At 30.7% G+C, this 20,668-nt stretch overlaps 1 protein-coding gene and 1 long non-coding RNA gene across 5 annotated transcripts; both read left to right on the top strand.

Moving 5' to 3' along the window:
- Nucleotides 1-1,788: 1,788 nt before the first annotated feature.
- On the top strand, nt 1,789-6,302 carry LOC141689250 (F-box/FBD/LRR-repeat protein At1g13570-like). Of its 4 annotated transcripts, none has more exons than XM_074493488.1 (7): nt 1,789-1,937; nt 2,941-3,801; nt 3,899-4,057; nt 4,145-4,441; nt 4,726-4,893; nt 4,987-5,048; nt 5,691-6,302. In XM_074493488.1, exons 2-5 carry the CDS (start codon nt 2,947-2,949, stop codon nt 4,738-4,740), a joined length of 1,326 nt encoding a protein of 441 aa, XP_074349589.1. In that variant the 5' UTR covers nt 1,789-1,937; nt 2,941-2,946; the 3' UTR covers nt 4,741-4,893; nt 4,987-5,048; nt 5,691-6,302. The 4 variants fall into 4 exon arrangements, with proteins under 4 accessions (XP_074349589.1, XP_074349588.1, XP_074349590.1 ...); XM_074493487.1 differs by having other exon boundaries at nt 4,726-4,902; nt 5,691-6,300; XM_074493489.1 differs by lacking the exons at nt 4,726-4,893; nt 4,987-5,048; nt 5,691-6,302 and having other exon boundaries at nt 2,941-3,160; nt 3,710-3,801; nt 4,145-4,717.
- Nucleotides 6,303-9,715: 3,413 nt separating this feature from the next.
- LOC141693737 (uncharacterized) lies at nt 9,716-12,133 on the top strand. Its single transcript, XR_012563232.1, has 3 exons — nt 9,716-9,965; nt 11,354-11,512; nt 11,600-12,133. It is a non-coding gene; the product is annotated as an uncharacterized LOC141693737 (long non-coding RNA).
- Nucleotides 12,134-20,668: the final 8,535 nt, after the last annotated feature.

Genomic DNA, 20,668 nt, shown 5'->3' with positions numbered 1-20,668 from the left:
TCTACTTTGTTATTAACTAGGTCTATTATATTAGATTAATAAAAGAATTACTATATTCATAAATGGGTTACCGTCCAATTTATAGTATTTGTGTAATAATTAATTAATTAAGTTAAGTACTAGGTTGCATATTGGATGCGCTGGTCGTGTTAACTATGTTATTATGTATTGCATGCTTATATAAAATCATGTTAATATAGTATTATTTATGTCAGTGATCTTAATAGTCGAGTTCACAATATTAATTTGTCTAACATCTTTATCAAATAATAAACTTACGAGGAATATATTAAATAATTTTCATAAAATATTTGTCTAATTAATAAACATCTAAAATATTTTATTTATATATTATAATAGGTTGGGTGCCGGGAATTTAGAGCATCACGTGTGAATTTTGTTAGTATTAGAGTTTGTGATATTCGAGGTACGGATTATGTCCCCTTTTTTATTCAGCGCTACTCCTCTTATCATTTGTATATATTTGATTCCCTCATTTTTGTAACATGTTTGTTCCATTAAATATTTGATTTGACTATTTTGACTTTCAAAAATTATTTTAAAATTGATTTTAAAATTTTTAGATATCTGTTTATGCGATATTCAAAAATTATTTTTGACACCCTCTCCTTTGGAAATTTGAATTAATTGTCTCAGGTGATTTTTAAATTTTGCGAGAATATTTTTATTTGAACCCTTAGATATATAGGGTATACCGAGTTAACCAGCTGTTGGGGTACTACAGTTATGTCATTGCGGCACCAGTGACATGACACTTCCGTGACAGTTTGATTGGTCACGGCATATATAGCTCTTGGGAGGAGTTTTTGCGCATTTGATATTTGTTCAGGATACGTGAGTGCACCCAGAGTTTGATTTGTGATTTAATTTATGGTGACGTTATATATGCCGTACACGTTATCCATTCTGGTGCACGCATTAGGTACCTTATGATGTGTGTATTTGTATCTGTTCTGATCTCGGTATGAAATATCCTAACCCCTCGTTGCTTCAGCCTTACTTATTTTTAAAATTGTTGTTTTATTATAAATTGCTGATTATTTATTTCTGATATCTTGATTTATAAACTGTATTCCAAATCCATACTACGCATTTGGCTCATGCCGTATTCTTTTTCTGGCAGGTGCTTAGGGGGATCTGGAACCGTGTGATGGAGAGTTACCCCATTTATTGATTAGGATTTCGGACTTTATCAATATCTAGACTTAATTATTTATTTATAGATTTCAACATTTATTTTATTGGTTTAGACTGAATGGAGATTTAATATTATTTTGGAGATTTTAGATTGTTTAATTATTTTTTTTAGAAATATATTAATGCTCTGTTTGCAGGTTTATGAATTATAGGTAATATCCCCTTCTATTTTAAGACGGGGGTGTTACAGCTCGGCTCGACTCGATTTGTCAAAAAAAAATTAAAACTCGGCTCGATTCGAAAAAACTCGACCCAGCTCAGTTCGTGAATAGCTCTATCATAAACATTGGAAATAAAAACTCGTTTATTCTCGATCATATCCAGATTTGTTACATTGTATACTAATTTGTAAAGCATATAAAACTAGTTAGTCCAGAAAAAAACTTATCCTTATGAATCAGCCTTATGGTCAAATTTGAGAAAAAAAGATAATGAAATGCAAAAAAAAATCATTAAATTCAAAATTTAGAAATTACAAAGAGAATGTAATATAAAATCAGGGAATTAAAATGTACATCTCCTAAAGAATATAAAAAAAACGAGTATTTAAGCCCGCACGTTTTATAAGTTTTGGCAATTGGGCCTTAAAAAATCCCAGTAAAACTGTACAAAACAATAAAATTTAAGTTTGTTCAACTGATTCCTCGTACGTATTGGGGGCAGTTCTGTTAGTATGTCTGAAGGTGGTGGTGGGTGTTTGGTGTGAAGCTGCTGAAGCGGTAACTTCTCCTTTTTTTTGTGTGTATATGCATATATGTATCTGTGTATGAAGCTTCATTGTTGTTCTAATTAAATGTTGATTTTTTAATTGTTGATTTTGTCTTTTGAAATGCCATAATATAGTAGAAGTGTAGAACCATTCTAATTAAAACTGTATGAAATGATAATCTCTAATGATGATTAAAAGCTTAGGCGCCATGTGATAATAGGTATTTATATATCAAGCCCTCAAAGATGATAAACTTTTTAAGGGGTAATTTTTTCGGGTCCCAACAATATCACTTTAGGAGGGTTTGACGGCACTTTCATCTGTAAAGTTTGAATATGTTGTAAAAGTGATTATTACAGGAGGAAACTCTCGAAAATGGGGAATCTATAAAGCCTGTAGACATCTCAGTGTTCTGTGTTTGTTGTAATTTTGTTTTTACTTGGCCTCCGTTTGTTTGCCGGAAAATCGTGATCGAGTTGAGTTTGTTTAGCATATGGTAAATATTTCTAAAAACCAAACAAACGCACGAAAATAAAGAAATATAGGAAACATTTTCCGGCGTTTGTTTGGTTTAGGGAAAATAAAACGATTCCAAAGGTGAAAAATTTCTTCAAAAAATGTTATAAATTTCTGGAAATTTAGAAAATGACTTCCCCTTTTCTGAAGAGCAAGACATTGTCCAAATTGAACATATTTTCACAGATTTATAATTTTTTCATGAGTCAAATGACAGGAAATATTTCAAATCTCCAAACTGATGATTTTCTTATTTATGTTTTTAAAATTCCATGAATTTTTTCTATCAATATAAGCAGAATAGAAATTTTGTACTTATGTGAATAATGCATCTTAAACCTGGTAATTGCCCAAGATATCAACACATAATAAATCAGATCAATGATATTAGGCAGAACTAAAAGTTAATGTAGTTGTGGGTAGCTTAGAGTGCACTAGTTAGGCATGTTCGACGAATCTAGATTACTAAAGAGGTGTTTGGTGTTTTCTTATTGCAGGAGAGAATGGCAGAAGCTAGTACGAGAAAAGTCAGCCGTGTAAAGAAAGATATAATAAGTGAGCTTCCTGGGAACATACATGAATATATTCTAGGTTGTCTGCCAATACAAGATGCAGTAAGGACCAGTGTTTTGTCAACAAGATGGAGGCATACCTGGACTATGACTCCACATCTAATATTTGACAATCAATTCCTTTGTAGAATGATGGTTAAGATAAGTAAGTACACTGATCCCGAACTCAAGGCGCTTAAATTTGTAAGCGTGATAAATAAAGCTCTCTTACTTCATAATGGTCCAATTGTCAGTTTTTCCATCGAGTTTCCTTCTTATGAATGTGATTCTCGAATATTCCATGATTTTATTGATCAGTGGATTCCGGTACTCTCAAGGAAAAGTATCAAGCAACTAAGTTTAGACGACTTTAAGCTTGGAGAATACACAGCACATCATTTCTCTTCTTTAGATCTGACTCATCTGAGGCTTATAAGCTTTTGGTTTTCCTACACATCTACATCTGGAGGATTTACTTATCTGACAAATCTTGAGCTAATTAATGTTGCTATTTCAAAACAATGCATCTTCGATTGCCCTGTGCTTGAGAAGTTGACCTTGGTAGTCTGCACAGGACTCTCCCATACCAACTTCCATGCTCCTAAACTCAAATGTCTACATCAAATGTGTGATGAAATATCTTTAGCCGGGTTTGAAAACCTTGGTCTTAAAAACCTTACAGAATTTTCTTGTGGTTTGTGTAATTGCTTATCAGAGCTAGAGCCAAGTGAAACATCCAATCTGGCCAAGGTTCTCTGCAGTTTACATAATATTGAAATAATCTATATAGCTGCAGAGTTTATTCAGGTAACATTCGGATTCTCTTTACATAATCTATATTTAATTTCATGTTACCCTTCACCATCTAATTGGTTATGTTGTTTGTCTCCAATATGTTTCCTAGTTCTTAGCAGGAGGAGGTTCTCTGAGAAATCTGTCTAAACCACTGCATAACCTAAAGACTCTGAATATATCTGGTATAAATTTTGTTGATTCGGATATAATCTCTTGTTTGCTTTGTTTGATTCGGAGTGCTCCTAACCTGTGCAAACTAAATATCTCGGTGAGTCATATCACACAGCGCCTCAACTCATTATGTATCACTTGTAGCTATGTTTTGACAATTTAATAACATCTTCTTTATCATCAGGCCGATATCTACACAGAATTTTCAGTTTATGGAGACCTTCGCAAAGATTATCGGGTAGGAGATCTTGACGATTTTACCATAGATCAACTGAAAATTGTGACGTTAAGTTATTTTGAAGGTCGTAGAGCTGAGTTGGAGTTAGTCAAGTATCTACTTGCTCACGCTCCGTTGCTGAAAACAATGTCCATCCATCGTCATGCAATTGTCACAAAGGATGTCTCATTGTTGATTGCAGAGGAGATGTTGCAATATACTAGAGCTTCATCAAGAGCGCAGATCAGATACTTGGAACAACCGGTTGTTATTAATGTTTTTGAAGGCTTTGAATGTTTTTATACATAAACTTCTTGCATTTAGCTTCTGGATTATGCTTCATCGGCCCAAATTTAGTTGTCAGCCTAATTTATTTTTAACTTATAAATACAATAAAAAATATTATTTTATAATTTCTGAGTTGTTTGGATAACTCAATTGATAATACATTATTTATAATTTACCAATATAAGAATTGCATAATATTAGAAGTTATGTTAAGTGTGGTTTTATAAAAGTTTTTTTATTATTTCCCTCTATATTTACAGGTCTACAGGTTGTAGATAACTCTTAATGATGGAAGATTCATTATCAGATTTTTACTTTGTTTTCATTGAGATCTTGATGAAATTGGTCAAGTTTCTATAATCTTGATTCCCGCTTGAAGTTTCGATGATACGCATCTTACAGCAGCGCGGCGATGGGCCCTGCATCTTGTAATATTGGTATTTCCATCATTTTTTTCTTCATGTTTATAAGTTATGAGTAATAGTTAAAAATTAAGATAATCAACAAATATTTGTTTTCAGGATGCCAAATGGGTCTTACCAAAGCCCATGAGCCTTAAATTGTGCTTTTTTCTTCGTTAGCGGTAAGCTTTCCACTCTGTGCTTGATTTTGTGTGTGTGTGTGTGTGTGTGTTTTTACGCTTTTTATGTAAGTTTATTTAAAGTAGTCCTTGATTTGTTTTAGGGATATTTATATGCAAAATTTTGATCGTTTAACTGTAATTTGATATTGAAATGGCATAAGAGCCTCATTTTATGTGCCATTTCCAGTGTATTAGGTATTAGGTATACTATATCAGAGATAATTGAATTGTGTTTATACCAAATATTACCAGCGTTAAAATAGGAAACCAAAAACAATTTAGATTACACAAAAATCATGACATCGTTTCCTATCTACTATATGTTGTATGTCATTGAGAATCTTAAAATTTTCAGATTAAAAATGTTGGATGAATCTAGACTGAAGAGGATTTCTTACTAAATACACATATATTGGGGTGGGGGTAATTTAAGGTAAATCATTACTAATTTGTACGTTGGAGGAAGATCCTGCTTTATTTCCGAGTTTTGTTTTGCTTATTTATCTCACTAGGACCTTTTAAGGTTGAAGAGTTTGTATTGTTTAATGGGAGAACCTAAAATTTGCAATATGATGCATCAAGTGAATAATAAATTCATCTTGAAACTGGTATATGACAGAATTATTTCAAAATTGAATGCAGAACCTGGAGTCTCTTCATGGAGTAATTGGCACATAAATTCTCTTCTTTAAAACTGACTTATCCGAGGCTTGCAAATTTTCGGTTTCTCTGTACACCAGAATTTGGAGGATCGACTTATCTGAGAAATCTTGAGTTAATTTACAACTTCTGGACAGAGCATCTTCGGTTTCCCTGTGTTTTGAAAGTTAACCCTGTTAGCTAGCAAAGAACTCCCACACACCAACTTCCATGCTCCTAGTCTCAAATGCCTACATCAACATAATCAGGAAGTGATTTTAGAATATTCTTAGATTGCTTAGAAAACATCAACGAATATTTTCCGGGTTGTTAGATGACCCAATAACGCAGCCAGAAACACCCAATGTGGTCAATGTTATCAGTAGTTTACATATAATTGAAAAGTTATCTATAGCAAAGTACTTTCTTAACGTAATGTTCAAGTTCTCAGTTACATTGTCTACTGTAAACTTTATATTGCACTTCACCTTAGTGTTGCACATTGTTTTGTGCTTTTTGTTTCCTAGTACTTGGGTAGAGGAGGTTATCCGGATAGACTATCTAAATTACTGCCTTGCCTGAAGACTAAGTATATTTAGTTTAAATATTACTCGTTTTTCCGAGGTCTCTTGTCTGCTTTGTTTGAGTCGAAGTGCTTCCAACTTGTGCAAAGCTACATGTCTTGCAATACACTTCAACGCAAAATGTATTACTAAAGTTATTGTTTGATAATTTCAATATCTATATTAATCATTATGTGGATTGGGTGAAGAAGATGCTATTGAAGGGAATCTCATAAATTATTGGGGAAGTTTCTGAAGATTGTACCATAGATCAGCTTGAAATTGTGATCTTCTATAATCTCCAATGTCTTGGAAATGAGTTGGACCTAATGAATTCAGTTAATACTTGTCCTCTCTACATTGTTGAGAACAATGTTCATCCACTATAGTATTAGTACTAGAGCCTTAAAAAAGGATATAGCAGCAGCAATGATGATACAAGAGATGTTGCAATACTCTAAAGCTTCATCAAGGGGCAGATCATACACTTGGAAGAAGAACCTATAAACAATCTAATAAGAAATGTGTTAATAAGAAGAGATGATATTATTAGATAAAATACGGTTTAAAGAAGAAAAAAAAAAGGAACATTAGACAAAACTAACTCTTTAGCCCGTGTAAAGTACGGGCAATTTTTATAATTATTATTAATTTTTCTAAAATATTAAATATATTTGCATATTTACGATAAATAGATTTATAACCCCTGCGAGTTACAGGCATGTTCTAAAATATTATGTATAATTTTAATTAATTTTTAATTATTTTCAAGTTTTTTAAAAATTAAGTTAGTAATAATTGTTCCGAGCTTAACATATGTTATTCTTGTGTGATGTATTCGTTTAGTACATATGAAGTTCGATTATTTTTTAGTTATTTAAAAAATTAAGTTAGAAATAATTGTTCTGAGATTAACATCTGTTATTTGTGTGTAATGTTCATTTAGTACGTAGGAAGTTCGTGTAAAACACGTGCATGATTTACATGTGATTCGATTTGCGAGTAATTATTTGATACTATACATTATATTATTTACTCAACATGATTTTCATGTACTCTAAAATTAGAAAGTTTGCATGTACTTTAAAATTAGTTAATGATAAATAATTTATTTTGTCAACTACTCGTACTAATTAACATGAAATATGTCATTTTACTAAAAATTTGATGTCACGAAATCACGTAATATTTGTAATTTTTTGAATATCAATAATTTGTTATTATATTTTATTTTTTTATATACGATATATTATTTAAAATAAAATAATTAGTTATTAATTACGGTTTAATGAATATTAGCTATTAATGGGTAGAGAATTTAATATGTTATAATAATGAAGGTATTAATACGAAATAAATAGATGAGGTTAAAATGACATTTTACATCTTAGGGGTACAAAAGTCATTTCGATTTAATTGTCTGATTGAACTCCCATTTACTCTATTATATATATAATAGATAATAGATATGGAGCAGACCCGGCAATTTTGGACACGACACGACACGACTTACACGATACAAAACGACACGAAAATTTAGTGTTTCGGTTTGCATTTTTAGTACACGACACGAAAGTACACGGTCGAGATTTAGTGTCGGTTTTGTGTTTAACCTTCAAGTACACGACACGACACGAAATATACGACATAAATAATATTACAATTAAATTTTAATATTTTTTATGAATATATGTGAAATTATAATAAATGTATGCATATTTATTTTTAAAATATTATTTAATTTCATTATATTATATAGATATGAGATCTAAATATATATTTTTTATATATTTTATAATTTTTTTACCTAAAAATTTTATATTTTAATTTATATTAATATTAAATTTAATATATATTAATATTCAATTAACACGACATACATGACACGAACGACACGAAACGAAACGAAAGTACACGAACACGAATGTCAACGAACACGAATGTACATGAACGCTAAACATATCAGTTTTGTGTTTAGCCTTCAAGTACACGAAACACGAAAATACACTAGACGAAAGTATACGACACGAACGAATTGTCAGATCTAATATGGAGCCAAACAACACTAACATCCTCCAGTTTAGTGGAGTTGCGCTAGAAATAAACCTGCAGCTGCTAGTGTATTTGTATTTTATACGTATATGTGGAGGTCAAACGAAAATCAAAAGTTAGCAATGATTAAAAACTAGTCTCGTCCACTTATTTTTGCATCTGATCCACCCGGTGTTTTAAATCGCTATTAGTTAGAAAGTCGAATTGATTAAGTGGAAATTGGGTTAAAATTTGTTTTTTATAAAAATCGGAATGAAACGGATTAATCGGTCAAAAAAACGGGTTAATCAGTCAAAAATTGACCTCATTGATAAAAAAATTAAAAAGTTAAAATATATTAATTTATAAAAAAAATTAAGAAAAATAATATTCTCGTATACATAATTACTATTTTAAATGGTTATATAATTACTATTTTAAAATAATTATGTATATAATTAATATTATTTATAAATAAAAATAATATTAAATTAGTCTCGATTAATCGTTTTGATTACCCGATTAATCCATGAAAGGTGGCTCAATCGATTAAGTCCGATTTCTGCTTTTTACAAGACTGGATCCACCTATCTTTACAACATAATTTTAAAATTTATGACGTATATAAATATGACATATACAAATATTATAACTACATAAAATACCTACTAATGTATATTTTCTATGAACAAAATTTACATCTTGATAAATTTATAATTTAGGAACAAAAAGATTATTTATTTATTGAAGTTTAAGTATAGTGTTCATATTAATTTCTTAAAATTCATACTAATGGAATTATGTTACACTTATTACTTCCATCTTCAGTTCTTTGTCTATGACCAACTTTTAACGTAAGATTACAACCTTTCTCATATATTTTTAAACATAAAAACTGAAAAATTTATATTTAAAATTTATATTTCAAATTAAAAAATATTTATAAATTTCAGTCAAATTTTATGTAATTTAGCCTCCCAAAAATTAGAGGAGATAACTTTATACTCCCTCCGTCCCTCCCAATTGTTATCGTTTTTTTCTGGGAGAGTGTCCGACGCGCATTTTAAGATAGAAGAAAAAATATAGTTGTTAAACTTTTTTTAAAAAAAATATTTTTTTAAATAAAAGTTTAAACATTCTATTTTAATTTAGAAAAAGAATTTTTTTTAAAAAAAAGTTATAAAACTATACTTTCTATTAATTTTAAAATGCGCACATAAACGATAACAATGGGAGGGAGGGGTAGACCTGCCAGAAAGTAGTTATGGATTGGTTTTGGAACTTAAATATGGATTTGGTTTGGACTGTAATCTAAAACCATATTAAATCCATATTTAATAAAATATAGTTTTTGATTTAGATTGGTTTATTGTGGATATGGTTGTAAATATGGATTAAAAATTCTTATTAGAAAACTCTTAGGTGCTCAGGCATATCAACTGTACGTACTATATATGTGTGTTTTACATGCTTGGTTCAACTGCTAGAAAGCAAGGAAGTATAGGAGCCGCATTAACTTAATACATGATAGGATGAAATTGCTGATAGTGATCTAGGGAGGGGTATTAAAGATGGGAGAAAGGGCCTAGACAAGCCCAGTAACATCCAACTCTTTGTATCATTATTCTGCGTGAATATTTGTAGCATTGAACAAATCGATTGGTGGCTCCTCAACCATTGTATGGTAAATCTCTGTCACGCATATATTTACAGTCTAGCTTTTTATTGAAGATTATACTTATCGTAGTCAGTTAAGCCTTGTAGTTATAACCAGTAGTAGAGAAGTGTTGTTTAAAAACGTGTGGTAATGCTTGTCACGAAGGCCACGGAGACTCCAGGTTAATTTTAATGATTCTGTGGTTATATGTCTATATAAGCCTAAGAGAGATAGGTAACGTGGGCAACGAATTAACAAGTCCTAATTGTATATTGCAAACGGTATTTTTTCCGAAACACGTACAAGATTCTAATTGTATTGTAAATGATATTTTTCAAAACAATTACAACTTTTGTATATATAATACGAATGATAAGATTTTTTGATCTTTGTTTGCCTCTCTCTCTAGTCCCTATATACTACTAGCAAGTAAATATCGTTGCAGAAGATATTGAAAAATTTATCGAAAATAAGGTACGTGCTAATAAAGATAGAATCAGCGAGATGCCTTGGGACATTAAAGAGAATATCATTTGCTATTTGCCCATACATGATGCAGTGAGAACTAGTATCTTGTCAAAAAATTGGAGGAGTTCTTGGACAATGATTCCCCATTTAATCTTTGATGATCAGTTCCTTTGTAGAATGAAGGAAATATTAGGTGAACATGATTACAAACCTAGGAATACAGTCATTATTGTCATCATTTACTGACTGAAAGCACAAAAGTTTGTTAGCGTGATAGAAAAAGTTCTTGAGCTCCATGAAGGTCCCATTTCAGAATTTTATCTTAGGGTTCCTCGTAATTGTGATGCCCAGATAATGAGTGATCACATTGGACAGTGTATTTTGTTATTCTCAAGAAAGGGTATCAAGCAACTAACTCTAGAGACCCCTGGTCCTGCTAACATTACCACACATGATTTCTCCTCTTTAGAGTGCCTGACTCAATTGAAGCACGAAAGAGTCCGTTTTCCTATTAGACCAACATTACCATAATTTGCTTGTCTAACTGACCTTGAGCTATTTGAAGTATCTGGTTTCGAGCAAAGCATCTACAAGTGTCCTGTGCTTGAGAAGTTGACCTTGCTAAATTGCACTGGACTTTCTCCCATCAACTTCCATGCTCCTAATCTCAGATGCATTCATGAAATATCTGGGGAAATAACTTTATATTGGATGGAAAACCTCAAAGATTATTCTTTTTGTTTGAATAAGTTCTGTTGCCCAACATACATAAAAGCATCAAATCTGGACAAGGTTCTAGCTAGCTTACATAAAATTGAGAAGTTCTGTTTAGGATTTTTTTTTTGTTAGGGTAATATTCAGATTTTTCTTTACATTTTCTATAGTATTTTAACATGACTTCTCAATAACTCATTCTTTGTGCTTCTTTTTTGCAACTTGTTCCAAAGTACTTAGCTGAAGGAGGTTGTCCAAATAGTCTCTGTAGCCCAATGCCTTGCTTGAAGAGTTTAAATATCTATGATATAAATTTAACTCGTTCGTCCAAGGTTTTCTGTTTGCTTTATTTGATTCGGAGTGCTCCCAATTTGTGCACGCTACATATCTCGGTGAGTGCAATACACTTGAACTTATTATGTATCAAGCTTTCAGCAAAGTTATTGTTTGACAATTTTAGAATATAAATTCGTCATTAGGTGGATTGGGACGAAAAACCTGCTGATGAGGGAAATCTGAAGAATTACTGGGTACAAGTTTTTGAAAATTGTATCATAGATCAACTTGAAACTGTGATTCTCTGTGAACTCCGAGGTCTTAGAAGCGAGTTGAATCTAATCAAATTTATACTTGCTCACTCACCGTTGCTTAAAACAATGTTCATCCACTACACGAGAGCCTTAAAAAGGGCGAAGTAGCAATAATGTCAGAGAAGGTGTTACAGTACGCTAAAACTTCATCAAGAGCGCAGATAATACACTTGGACGAAAAACCTACAAATTTTTATTGCTATTGACATTCGGGGACTAGAGGGAAGAACATATAAAGAAGAAATTTATGTTTATTTATTGCGAGTAATTTTTCAGCTTGGATGTTTCTATTGTTAACATTTAAGTCTGCTAGTTGATTCATGTCTATGAATCGAGTGATGAAATTGTTGATCGTGCTTGTCATTTGTCATTAAATTGATTTAGTAGAATTTGCTAGAATATGAAAATTGCATTTATTGGTTTTGATTTAGCTCTGTTATTTATGGCCCAACAGCGCCCGTGAATATTGCATACGGGTTAGTTACAAAAAGTGTTTATTTAGCATTTTGTTTTTGTCAAAAATATATACATGTAAGCCGAAACAACGAGTTTGTTTAGTTTTTACAAAAAGAATGGCATAAGTTTCTATAAATTTGACTTCTCGTCTAAGAGCAACCTCAGGAGTATATATCCACAAAAGGCCCACGGCACCGGATTTTGACCGGATCTTAAAAAGCACAGGTTTTAATCGGGACTTTTCGGGTTAAAATTTTGACCGATTCGGACTGGGTTTTCCAAAAATATCAGGGCCTGTTTGGACCCTTGAGTCGGGCCTCAGCAGACTTTTTTCGGGCTAAATCGGATCGGGCCGGACTTTTTTCTAATTTAAATAGGATCGAGTTTTATTAGAAATTCTGAAGACTACATATGTTAGCAACTAGATGATCATAAAACTGTATTAGTTTACATGAAATATTTTATGAAAACATTACTTCTTTCGCAATAAAGTATGTTTATAGAATAATATGTTTAATCAATATTATCCAAATATATATAGTGTACTTATTATATATTCTTTCATTAATCATGCAATAAAGTATATAAATAATATTATTAATTATAAATATGTAAATATATATGTGTTTAAAATATTATTTATTTTTATAATAAATGTAAATTCATAAATATATAAGAAAATATATTAGAATAATCAGATTTGAACCGGGTTTTTTCGGGATTTTAATCGGGCCGGACCAAAGACAGGGCCGGGCCGAAACCCGGGTTTTTAACCGGGCCGAATTTTGCCTAAAAATATAGGGTTCGTCGAGACCCTAAGCCCGGGCCGGATTTTGACTGAACGGGCTTGACCGGGTTTTGACCGGATCGGATTGGATCAGATTTTCGAGTACACGCTTTTAACGCGGAGTCACTTGGTCCCCTTAACAAATTTATTATAAAAAAAAATATTAGAAGCCATGTCCAGGGTTTGAAGATTTGTTTAGCGCTCATCACTCATCAGGGTTGAAACAAAAATAACTCTTTGGAAATGGTTAATTGTCAAAGATTTTGAGAATAACTGGTTGGTTCCGATTCTCCATCATATCCTCCGTCTTACTAGTTTTTTAAAATTTGAAATTGAAAATTTTGATATTTATTTTAAAACTCTTATTTAGTACGGAGTATAATTTTATAATTTATTTTTATTTTTAGATTTTTTAAATAAAAGTTTAATTTCAGGGAAAAAAATAAAAAATGAGTTATGAAACTATATTAAATAATACGTGTAAATCACTAATCACTGCATTTCAAATGTTAATAATATATGGGGACGAAGAAGTACTAATTTGTAAAGCATATAAAACTAGTTATTCAAAAACAAAAGATTATCCTTATAAATCTGTCATCTGGTTATGGTTAAATTTAAGAAAAAAACTTAATACTATGTCAATTTACATGTTTTGTATGATTTTTTATGGTTAAATGGACTCAATTTTAATCATAAATAAAAACTAATTATTTCATTATTTTAAAAAATTAAAAAATATATATTAAAGTAAATTAAATGTATTTTTCAGTAATATAATTTTTATAAATACTTATAATTATATATTATATATGAAATTTTTATCCAAATTTGAGTTAGTTTGAAAGCAAAAATCAGTAATTCAAAAATTAAAATTAATATGTATAATTTTGCCTCGTATGTATTTGTGTATAATTTTTCATTGTTAGTCTAATTAAATGTTGATTTTTTCTCCAAGTTTTGAAGTGCAATGATACAGCAGAACCCTCTACATTAATACTCTATAAAATGATAATCTCCGATGATGATTAAAATCTCTGATGATGATCAAAAGTATTGGTGCCACGTGATAATCTCCTTCTATATATTAAAATATATTAAAAGAGGACGGCAAATTGAGCCATTTTAATAGCTGTCAAATTACAATTTTACCATTTTATTTTGAAAAATTATAAAAATGTCATCCTTATATAGTTTATGTTAAAAATATGTACAACACTGTATCTCCTAAGAATCGAATACCAGACTTTCTACTCAAACATCTCATGTCACTACCATTGTGCTACCATCACTTCTTAAGTTAACGTTAAATTTTTTATTAGATAAGTTACATCCTCTCTTTTTATCAAATTCATTTTTATTACTTTAATTTTCGAGTAAATAAAATGTTAGTTTATATTATTTACGTGTCTCCTTTTTTATTTAGTTTTTGTATTTTTATTATAAAATTTTAAAAATGACACCACCTCATATTTGTTTCACTCACCACATATTCATTTCCAATTTGTTTCCCTCACTTCACATTTATAAATTTTCTTAATCAATCCCGATTTGTTTATATATATATATATATATATATATCAGGATGAGATATATAATTTTATATATTTCATTAAATAAAGTTTTATAAAAAATAGTATTTAAAAAATTATAATAATTTTAAAATAATCTATAATTTTATTGATCTATTTTTTTACATTATATGTGATATATATTTTTTAATTTTTCATTCATTTACATTATAAATCAGTTTTAATATTAAAAATATGAGATATTATCAATGTTTTTATATATTACGAATTAGTAGATTATTTTTTATTTAAAAAATATACTAAAAATACAAAATTATTATTTTTAATTATTCCCCGCATCCCCGTGGAAATCCCCGTTCTGGCGGAGATTGGTAATGAAAAGAATCCCTGTTTCAGATTCAAGGTGTGTTCGGGAATTAGCAGCGGGGATAGTAATCCCCGACCCCGAAGTAACCCAATGCATATCCCTACGAGTAATTTCAAATATTTTTGTTATGATGATGGTTTTGATTATTTTATTAATTAGAATCACGTAACTTTCAATAAATATTTAATCTCAAAATTATCGGGGTAATTTAAAATCGAACTGTACGATAAAAAATAAGTTTTCACCACTAAAGTTATTTAATACCGTTTTAATAGTATATATAAAAAAAGAAGTAAGACAATCCAGTGAAAAGTTAAAATGATCATTTATCATATTAAAAAATTATTTCTGTATAAATACAAACTCGTTCGAAATAATATTTTAATATATATGGAGGCTCGTGCCTCGCACGAGCTTTTACGCTATTAAGAATTTATATATCAACCCCTCTAGAGCACTTGAGTGCGGTTTTACGGTACTGTCGAGATTGATTTGTTCTAAAATTTATTATTATAAGAGAAAACTCTCAAAAATGGGGAATTTATAAATCCAAGACATCACATTGTTCCGTGTTTGTTGTAATTTAGTTTTTACTTGAGCTTCGTTTGTTTGCTGTAGAGTCGTGACTGAGTCGAGTTTGTTTAGCTTATGGTAAATGTTTCTTGAAATCAAACAAACACACGGAAATAAGGAATTCGAGGAAATGTTTTCCGAGGTTTGTTTGGTTTGGGAAAATAAAATGTTTCCAAAGGAGAAAAATTCCGTTAAAATGTTATAAATTTCTAGAAATATGGAAAATGACTTCCCTTTTTCGAGCAAAATATTGTCCAAATTGACATATTTTCACATATTTTATTGAATTTCCAGCTCAGCATTCTACTAGTGGCTGAAATGCATAGTTAGTTAGTAGTTGAGACAGCTCAACATCGTTTTGCTAGTATATAAACTAGTCTCTGTTAGCTTCTTGATTAAGTTTTCATGTAATCAATCTAATATTTTCTCTCTCTAAAATATTTGTTCTATCGAGTTTGTTACAGTGGATTGTAATTAGATACATTCATTAATTTACTTTATAGTGTTCAATCACTTTGTCTCTTTTATTGAGCTTGTTCAATACTTCCACAATATCATAGTTGTTGAGTTTAACATGGTATCAGAGCGGTCATCGCAACATACGATCTTTGTCATATGTTAGAGAAAGTTCATATAATATATAATTTGTTAGAGATGACTAGGGCTCTCATGTTTCAGGGTAATCTACCAATTTCTTTTTGGGGTGAATGTCTTCTCACTTCAGCCTATCTCATCAACAAAATTCTACATTCAGTTTTAGGTTTTAAGAGTCTTTATGAAAAATTGTTTGGGGAATTGCCAACCTATAGTAATCTTAAGGTTTTTGGATGTCAGGCTTATATGTATATTCACACTTTTGATAAACTGGCTCCAAGAGCTATTCCAACAGTTTTTGTGGGATATCCTATGCATCAGAAAGGCTATAAACTTTATGATCCAATCATTAAAATATTTCATACTTCAAGACATGTTGTTTTTCATGAGGATATCTTTCAATTTAAACAATTCATATGTCATTATGAACTACCTTTTCCACCTTATACTATTGTTTCACATGATATAGTGAGTAGTCCTCTTGACTATTTTCTTGATCACACTGTTGATAATCCTGAATCTGATTCTTTGCCCTCGCCTGACATTAATTTTCCTACTTCGGATTTTGACTCTTCAACATCTGATGTTTCTGTTGAATCAAATGATTCACCATCTTCTATTCATATTCATACTAGAGTTTCCACAAGGAATATAGCTCAACCCTCTTGGTTTAAAGATTTTATCATCCCTTCCTTCATATATTGTCCATTCTCAGTCACAAGCAAATAGTGTTCTATTACAAAAATGTCCACTTAATGGTGACAAATACCAGTTTCCTAACACTTCTCCTACTTTATTTGCTTGTATTGTTAATTCTCAAAATGTCATTCTTGAACCTTTCACATATAATCAAGCCATTTCTGATCCAAGATGGATTGATGTTATGGACAAAGATTTAACAGCTCTTGAAACCAATGCTACCTGGAAAATTGTTCCAGTTCCTTCTGACAAAAAGGTCATTGGTTGTAAATGGGTTTACAAAGTCAAATACTTGGCTGATGGTAGTACTGACAAATTTAAAACTCGTTTAGTTGCAAAAGGATATACTCAGATAGGGGGACAAGATTATCACAATACCTTTGCACTTGTAGCTAAAATGTCAACTGTCAGAGTTCTCTTAGCTTTAGCAGCAGCTAAAAATTGGGATATTTGTCAACTTGACATCAAAAATGCTTTTTTACATGATAACCTCCCGAGTAAGTTTATATGTGAATTCCCAGAGGCCATCCTACTTATGGCACTCATAATATGGCCTATCGACTTCTAAAATCCATTTATGGCCTGGAATAAGCTTCAAGACAATGCTTTAGGAAGCTGGGGCTGTTTTGCCGCAACTTGGTTTTCACTAGACTATTGCAGACTATTCTTTATCAACTATGAATTTTTATGGCTCTTTTATCATTGCTTTAGTATATGTGGATGATATACTTTTGACTAGAAATGACTTTGCTGTTATCACTCATGTTAAAAAGGTTCTTCATGATACCTTTACTATCAAAGATCTCGGTCTTGCTAAATACTATTTGGGTCTTAAAATTCGCAGAGATACTGCCAGATTATTCTTACATCAGCATAAGTTCATTCATGATCTCCTTGTTGAAGCTGGACTACTTGATTGCAAACCTTTTCAAGGTCTGTTCTATCAAGCATCTTCTTCTCTGGACTTAGAGGTTTACTTTGATAGTGACTGGGGTGCTTGCCTTGACACTTCTCGAAGCACTACTGGATTGTGTTTATTGCTTGGTTCTTCTCTCATTAATTGGTTTTCCACAAAACAACCAGTTGTTTCTAAGTCCAATGCTGAGGCTGAACTTAGAGCCATTGCCAACACTACTTGTGAATTAAACTGGATGTTGTTACTTCTTTCTGAATTTCAAATCCCTCAGTCTCCACCTTTCACACAAAAATCAAATATTTTTCCATTAGAGTAATAAGAAGTAAAAAGGACAGAGACGTGATTGTCATTTTGTTAGGGAACAAGTCCAGGACAAACTTATTCATCCTATTTATATTCCTTCTTCTCATCAATTGGTAGACAATTTTATGAAAGGCTTATCTGGACAAGCTCATATGCATCTGTTGTCCAGATTAAAGGTTCTTTCAGCACCTTCAATCAGAAAGGGGAATATTAAGTCTATTGATAGCTTCTTATTTCTAGATAACAGGAATGTGATAAGTAGACTAGTTCTTGATATGATAGTTTTTAGTTAGTTATGATATGAGCGGTAACTTAATATAACTAACTTTTTCTTCTCCGTATAAAACAAAACAATCAGTCATTTTTGTTATTTAATTTTCTGACATGTAAATTTGAGTTCTAGTTGTGTTTTCATCTTCTACATTCACTCTACAAGTTTTGTATCAATTGTTCAATGAAGAATGCACGGGAATGTTAATAAATAAGTATATAAATTCTAGATGGGAAAAGATTGCAATATAAATATAAACAATTTCACTTATTAGTTTATAAGCTTTTCTTTTCAGAAGTTAATAAGCTTTTTTTTAAAAAAAAAGAAACAACAATCGTATAAGAAATATGTTTATAAGAAGTTCACAATCAGAAGAAGATAACAGAACATTATACATAATGGTTTAAAAAAAATGAAATATTGGACAAAATATGGAGTCAAACAACACTAGCATCCTCGAGTTTACAGGAGTTTATAGAGAATCTATACTATACTATTATAAGCAGAACACCCTCTATTTGGTAATTGGTCGGTTGTTCGGTACAGTTGTTTGGTACGGTAAATAACAACCGTCAGATTTAAAGACAGATAGATGGAAACCGTTGGATGTAATCACAAAGAATACTATATTTAAACTTTATATACTTTATTTTTACAACCGTCAACAACGTATTATATTTAAACTTTTATATACTTTATTTTTAACAATTTCTACAGATTCAAGATTCGAGTCTTGTGAACAACATATTATATATTATATTATTTATTTTCAGTCAAGTCTCAAATTATCATAAAACGTATATTATTATAACTTATTATGTTCTTCAATTTATTTTTCAACTATTGAAGATCTATATTAATATATTAATAATTTTAAGATAAAATATATTATTAAATAATATTCAAATATTAAAAGCAATCCGTGAATCGCACAGGTTATAGACTAGTTTACTATTATAAACCGAACATCCTCTATTTGTTAGTTTAGTTGTTGGTCGGTTATTCGGTATAGTTGTTTGGTACGGTAATTAACAACCGTCAGCTTTAAGCTAGATAAATGGAAATAATTAGATGCAATAATAAAATAGTATTATATTAATATTTTAACTGCTATCATAAGTTCATGGTTTGAACCCGTCAACAACATATTATATTTAAATTTTTATATTCTTTATTTTAATAATTTTTACATGTTCAGGATTCGAGTCCTGTGAATATCAAATGATATTTTTTCAAAATACGTGCAAGATTTGCACGAATACGAGTGATAAGATTTTTTTGTCTTTGTTTGCTTTCTCTCTATATACTAATGACAAGATTTTTTTTATTTGTTTTCTTTCTCTCCTTATACTAATGACATTAGCAATTAGCATGTAAATATCATTGCAGAAGAGAATGGAAAAATCCAGTGAAAGGAAGGTTGGACGTGCTAATAAAGATAGAATCAGCGAGATGTCTTGGGACATAAAAGAAATTATTTTTTGTTGTTTGCCATTATGTGATGCAGTGGGAACCAATATTTTGTCAAAAAAATTGGAGGCACTCTTGGACCATGATTTCCCATTTAACTTTTGATGATCAACTTCTTTGTAGATTGTGGGATTAATTACCAGAACATAATTACAAATTTCCTCCATGTATGGGTACATGGGAAGAGAGTCAATATTATCATCATTTACAACTGAAAGCACAAAAATTTGTTAGCGTGATAAAAAAAGTTCTCGAGCTCCACAACAATAATATTTTAAAATTATCTATTAAGTTTCCTAATGATTGTGATGCTCAAACAATCAGTGATCACGTTGAACAATGGGAATTATTATTCTCAAGAAAGAGTATCAAGCATCTTACCCTAGAGACACATGTTTTTGCTCAAAATATATGGTTTGATTTCTCCTCCTCAGACTGTCCGATTTAATTGAGGCTTACAGGATTCTGGTTTGATTCTAGACCAACGTTAGTAGAATTTGCTTGTCTAACTGAACTTGAGCTATTTAAAGTATCCAATTTCGAGCTAAACATCTACAAGTGTCATGTGCTTGAAAAGTTAACCTTGAGTAATTGCACCAGACGTAATTGCACCAGACTTTCTCCTATCAACTTCCATGCTTCTAATCTCAGATGCATTTATGAAGTATCAAGGGAAATTAATTTATTTTGGATGGAAAACTTCAAAGAATATTCTTTTGGTTTGAATATATTTTGCTGGCCAACATACATTAAAGCATCAAATCTGGACAAGGTTCTAGCCAGCTTACATAAATTGAGAAGTTCTCTTTAGGAATTTTTATTGGGGTAATATTCAGATTATCTTTATATTTTCTATTGTTTTTTACACGACTCATCAAATAATCTCAAAATTTGTGCTTTTTGTTTACAACATGTTCCAAAGTATCTAGCTGCATGAGGTTGTCTAAATAGATTCTGTAGTCCAATGCCTTGCCTGGAGAGTTTAAATAT

This window comes from Apium graveolens, chromosome 10 (genome assembly GCF_009905375.1).
Source record: "Apium graveolens cultivar Ventura chromosome 10, ASM990537v1, whole genome shotgun sequence".
NCBI classification, from domain to species: Eukaryota; Viridiplantae; Streptophyta; class Magnoliopsida; order Apiales; family Apiaceae; genus Apium; species Apium graveolens.
The sequence above is the reverse complement of the archived record's forward strand: the minus strand, read 5'-3'. Positions and strand labels throughout refer to the sequence as shown.

Bases quoted from the DNA above. Each gene is read 5' to 3' on its own strand.
- LOC141689250 (XM_074493486.1), top strand. From the start codon at position 2,947: ATGGCAGAAGCTAGTACGAGAAAAGTCAGCCGTGTAAAGAAAGATATA. The intron at 3,802-3,898 runs GTAACATTCGGA...TATGTTTCCTAG, and splicing joins TAGCTGCAGAGTTTATTCAG to TTCTTAGCAGGAGGAGGTTC. The intron at 4,058-4,144 runs GTGAGTCATATC...CTTTATCATCAG, and splicing joins TGTGCAAACTAAATATCTCG to GCCGATATCTACACAGAATT.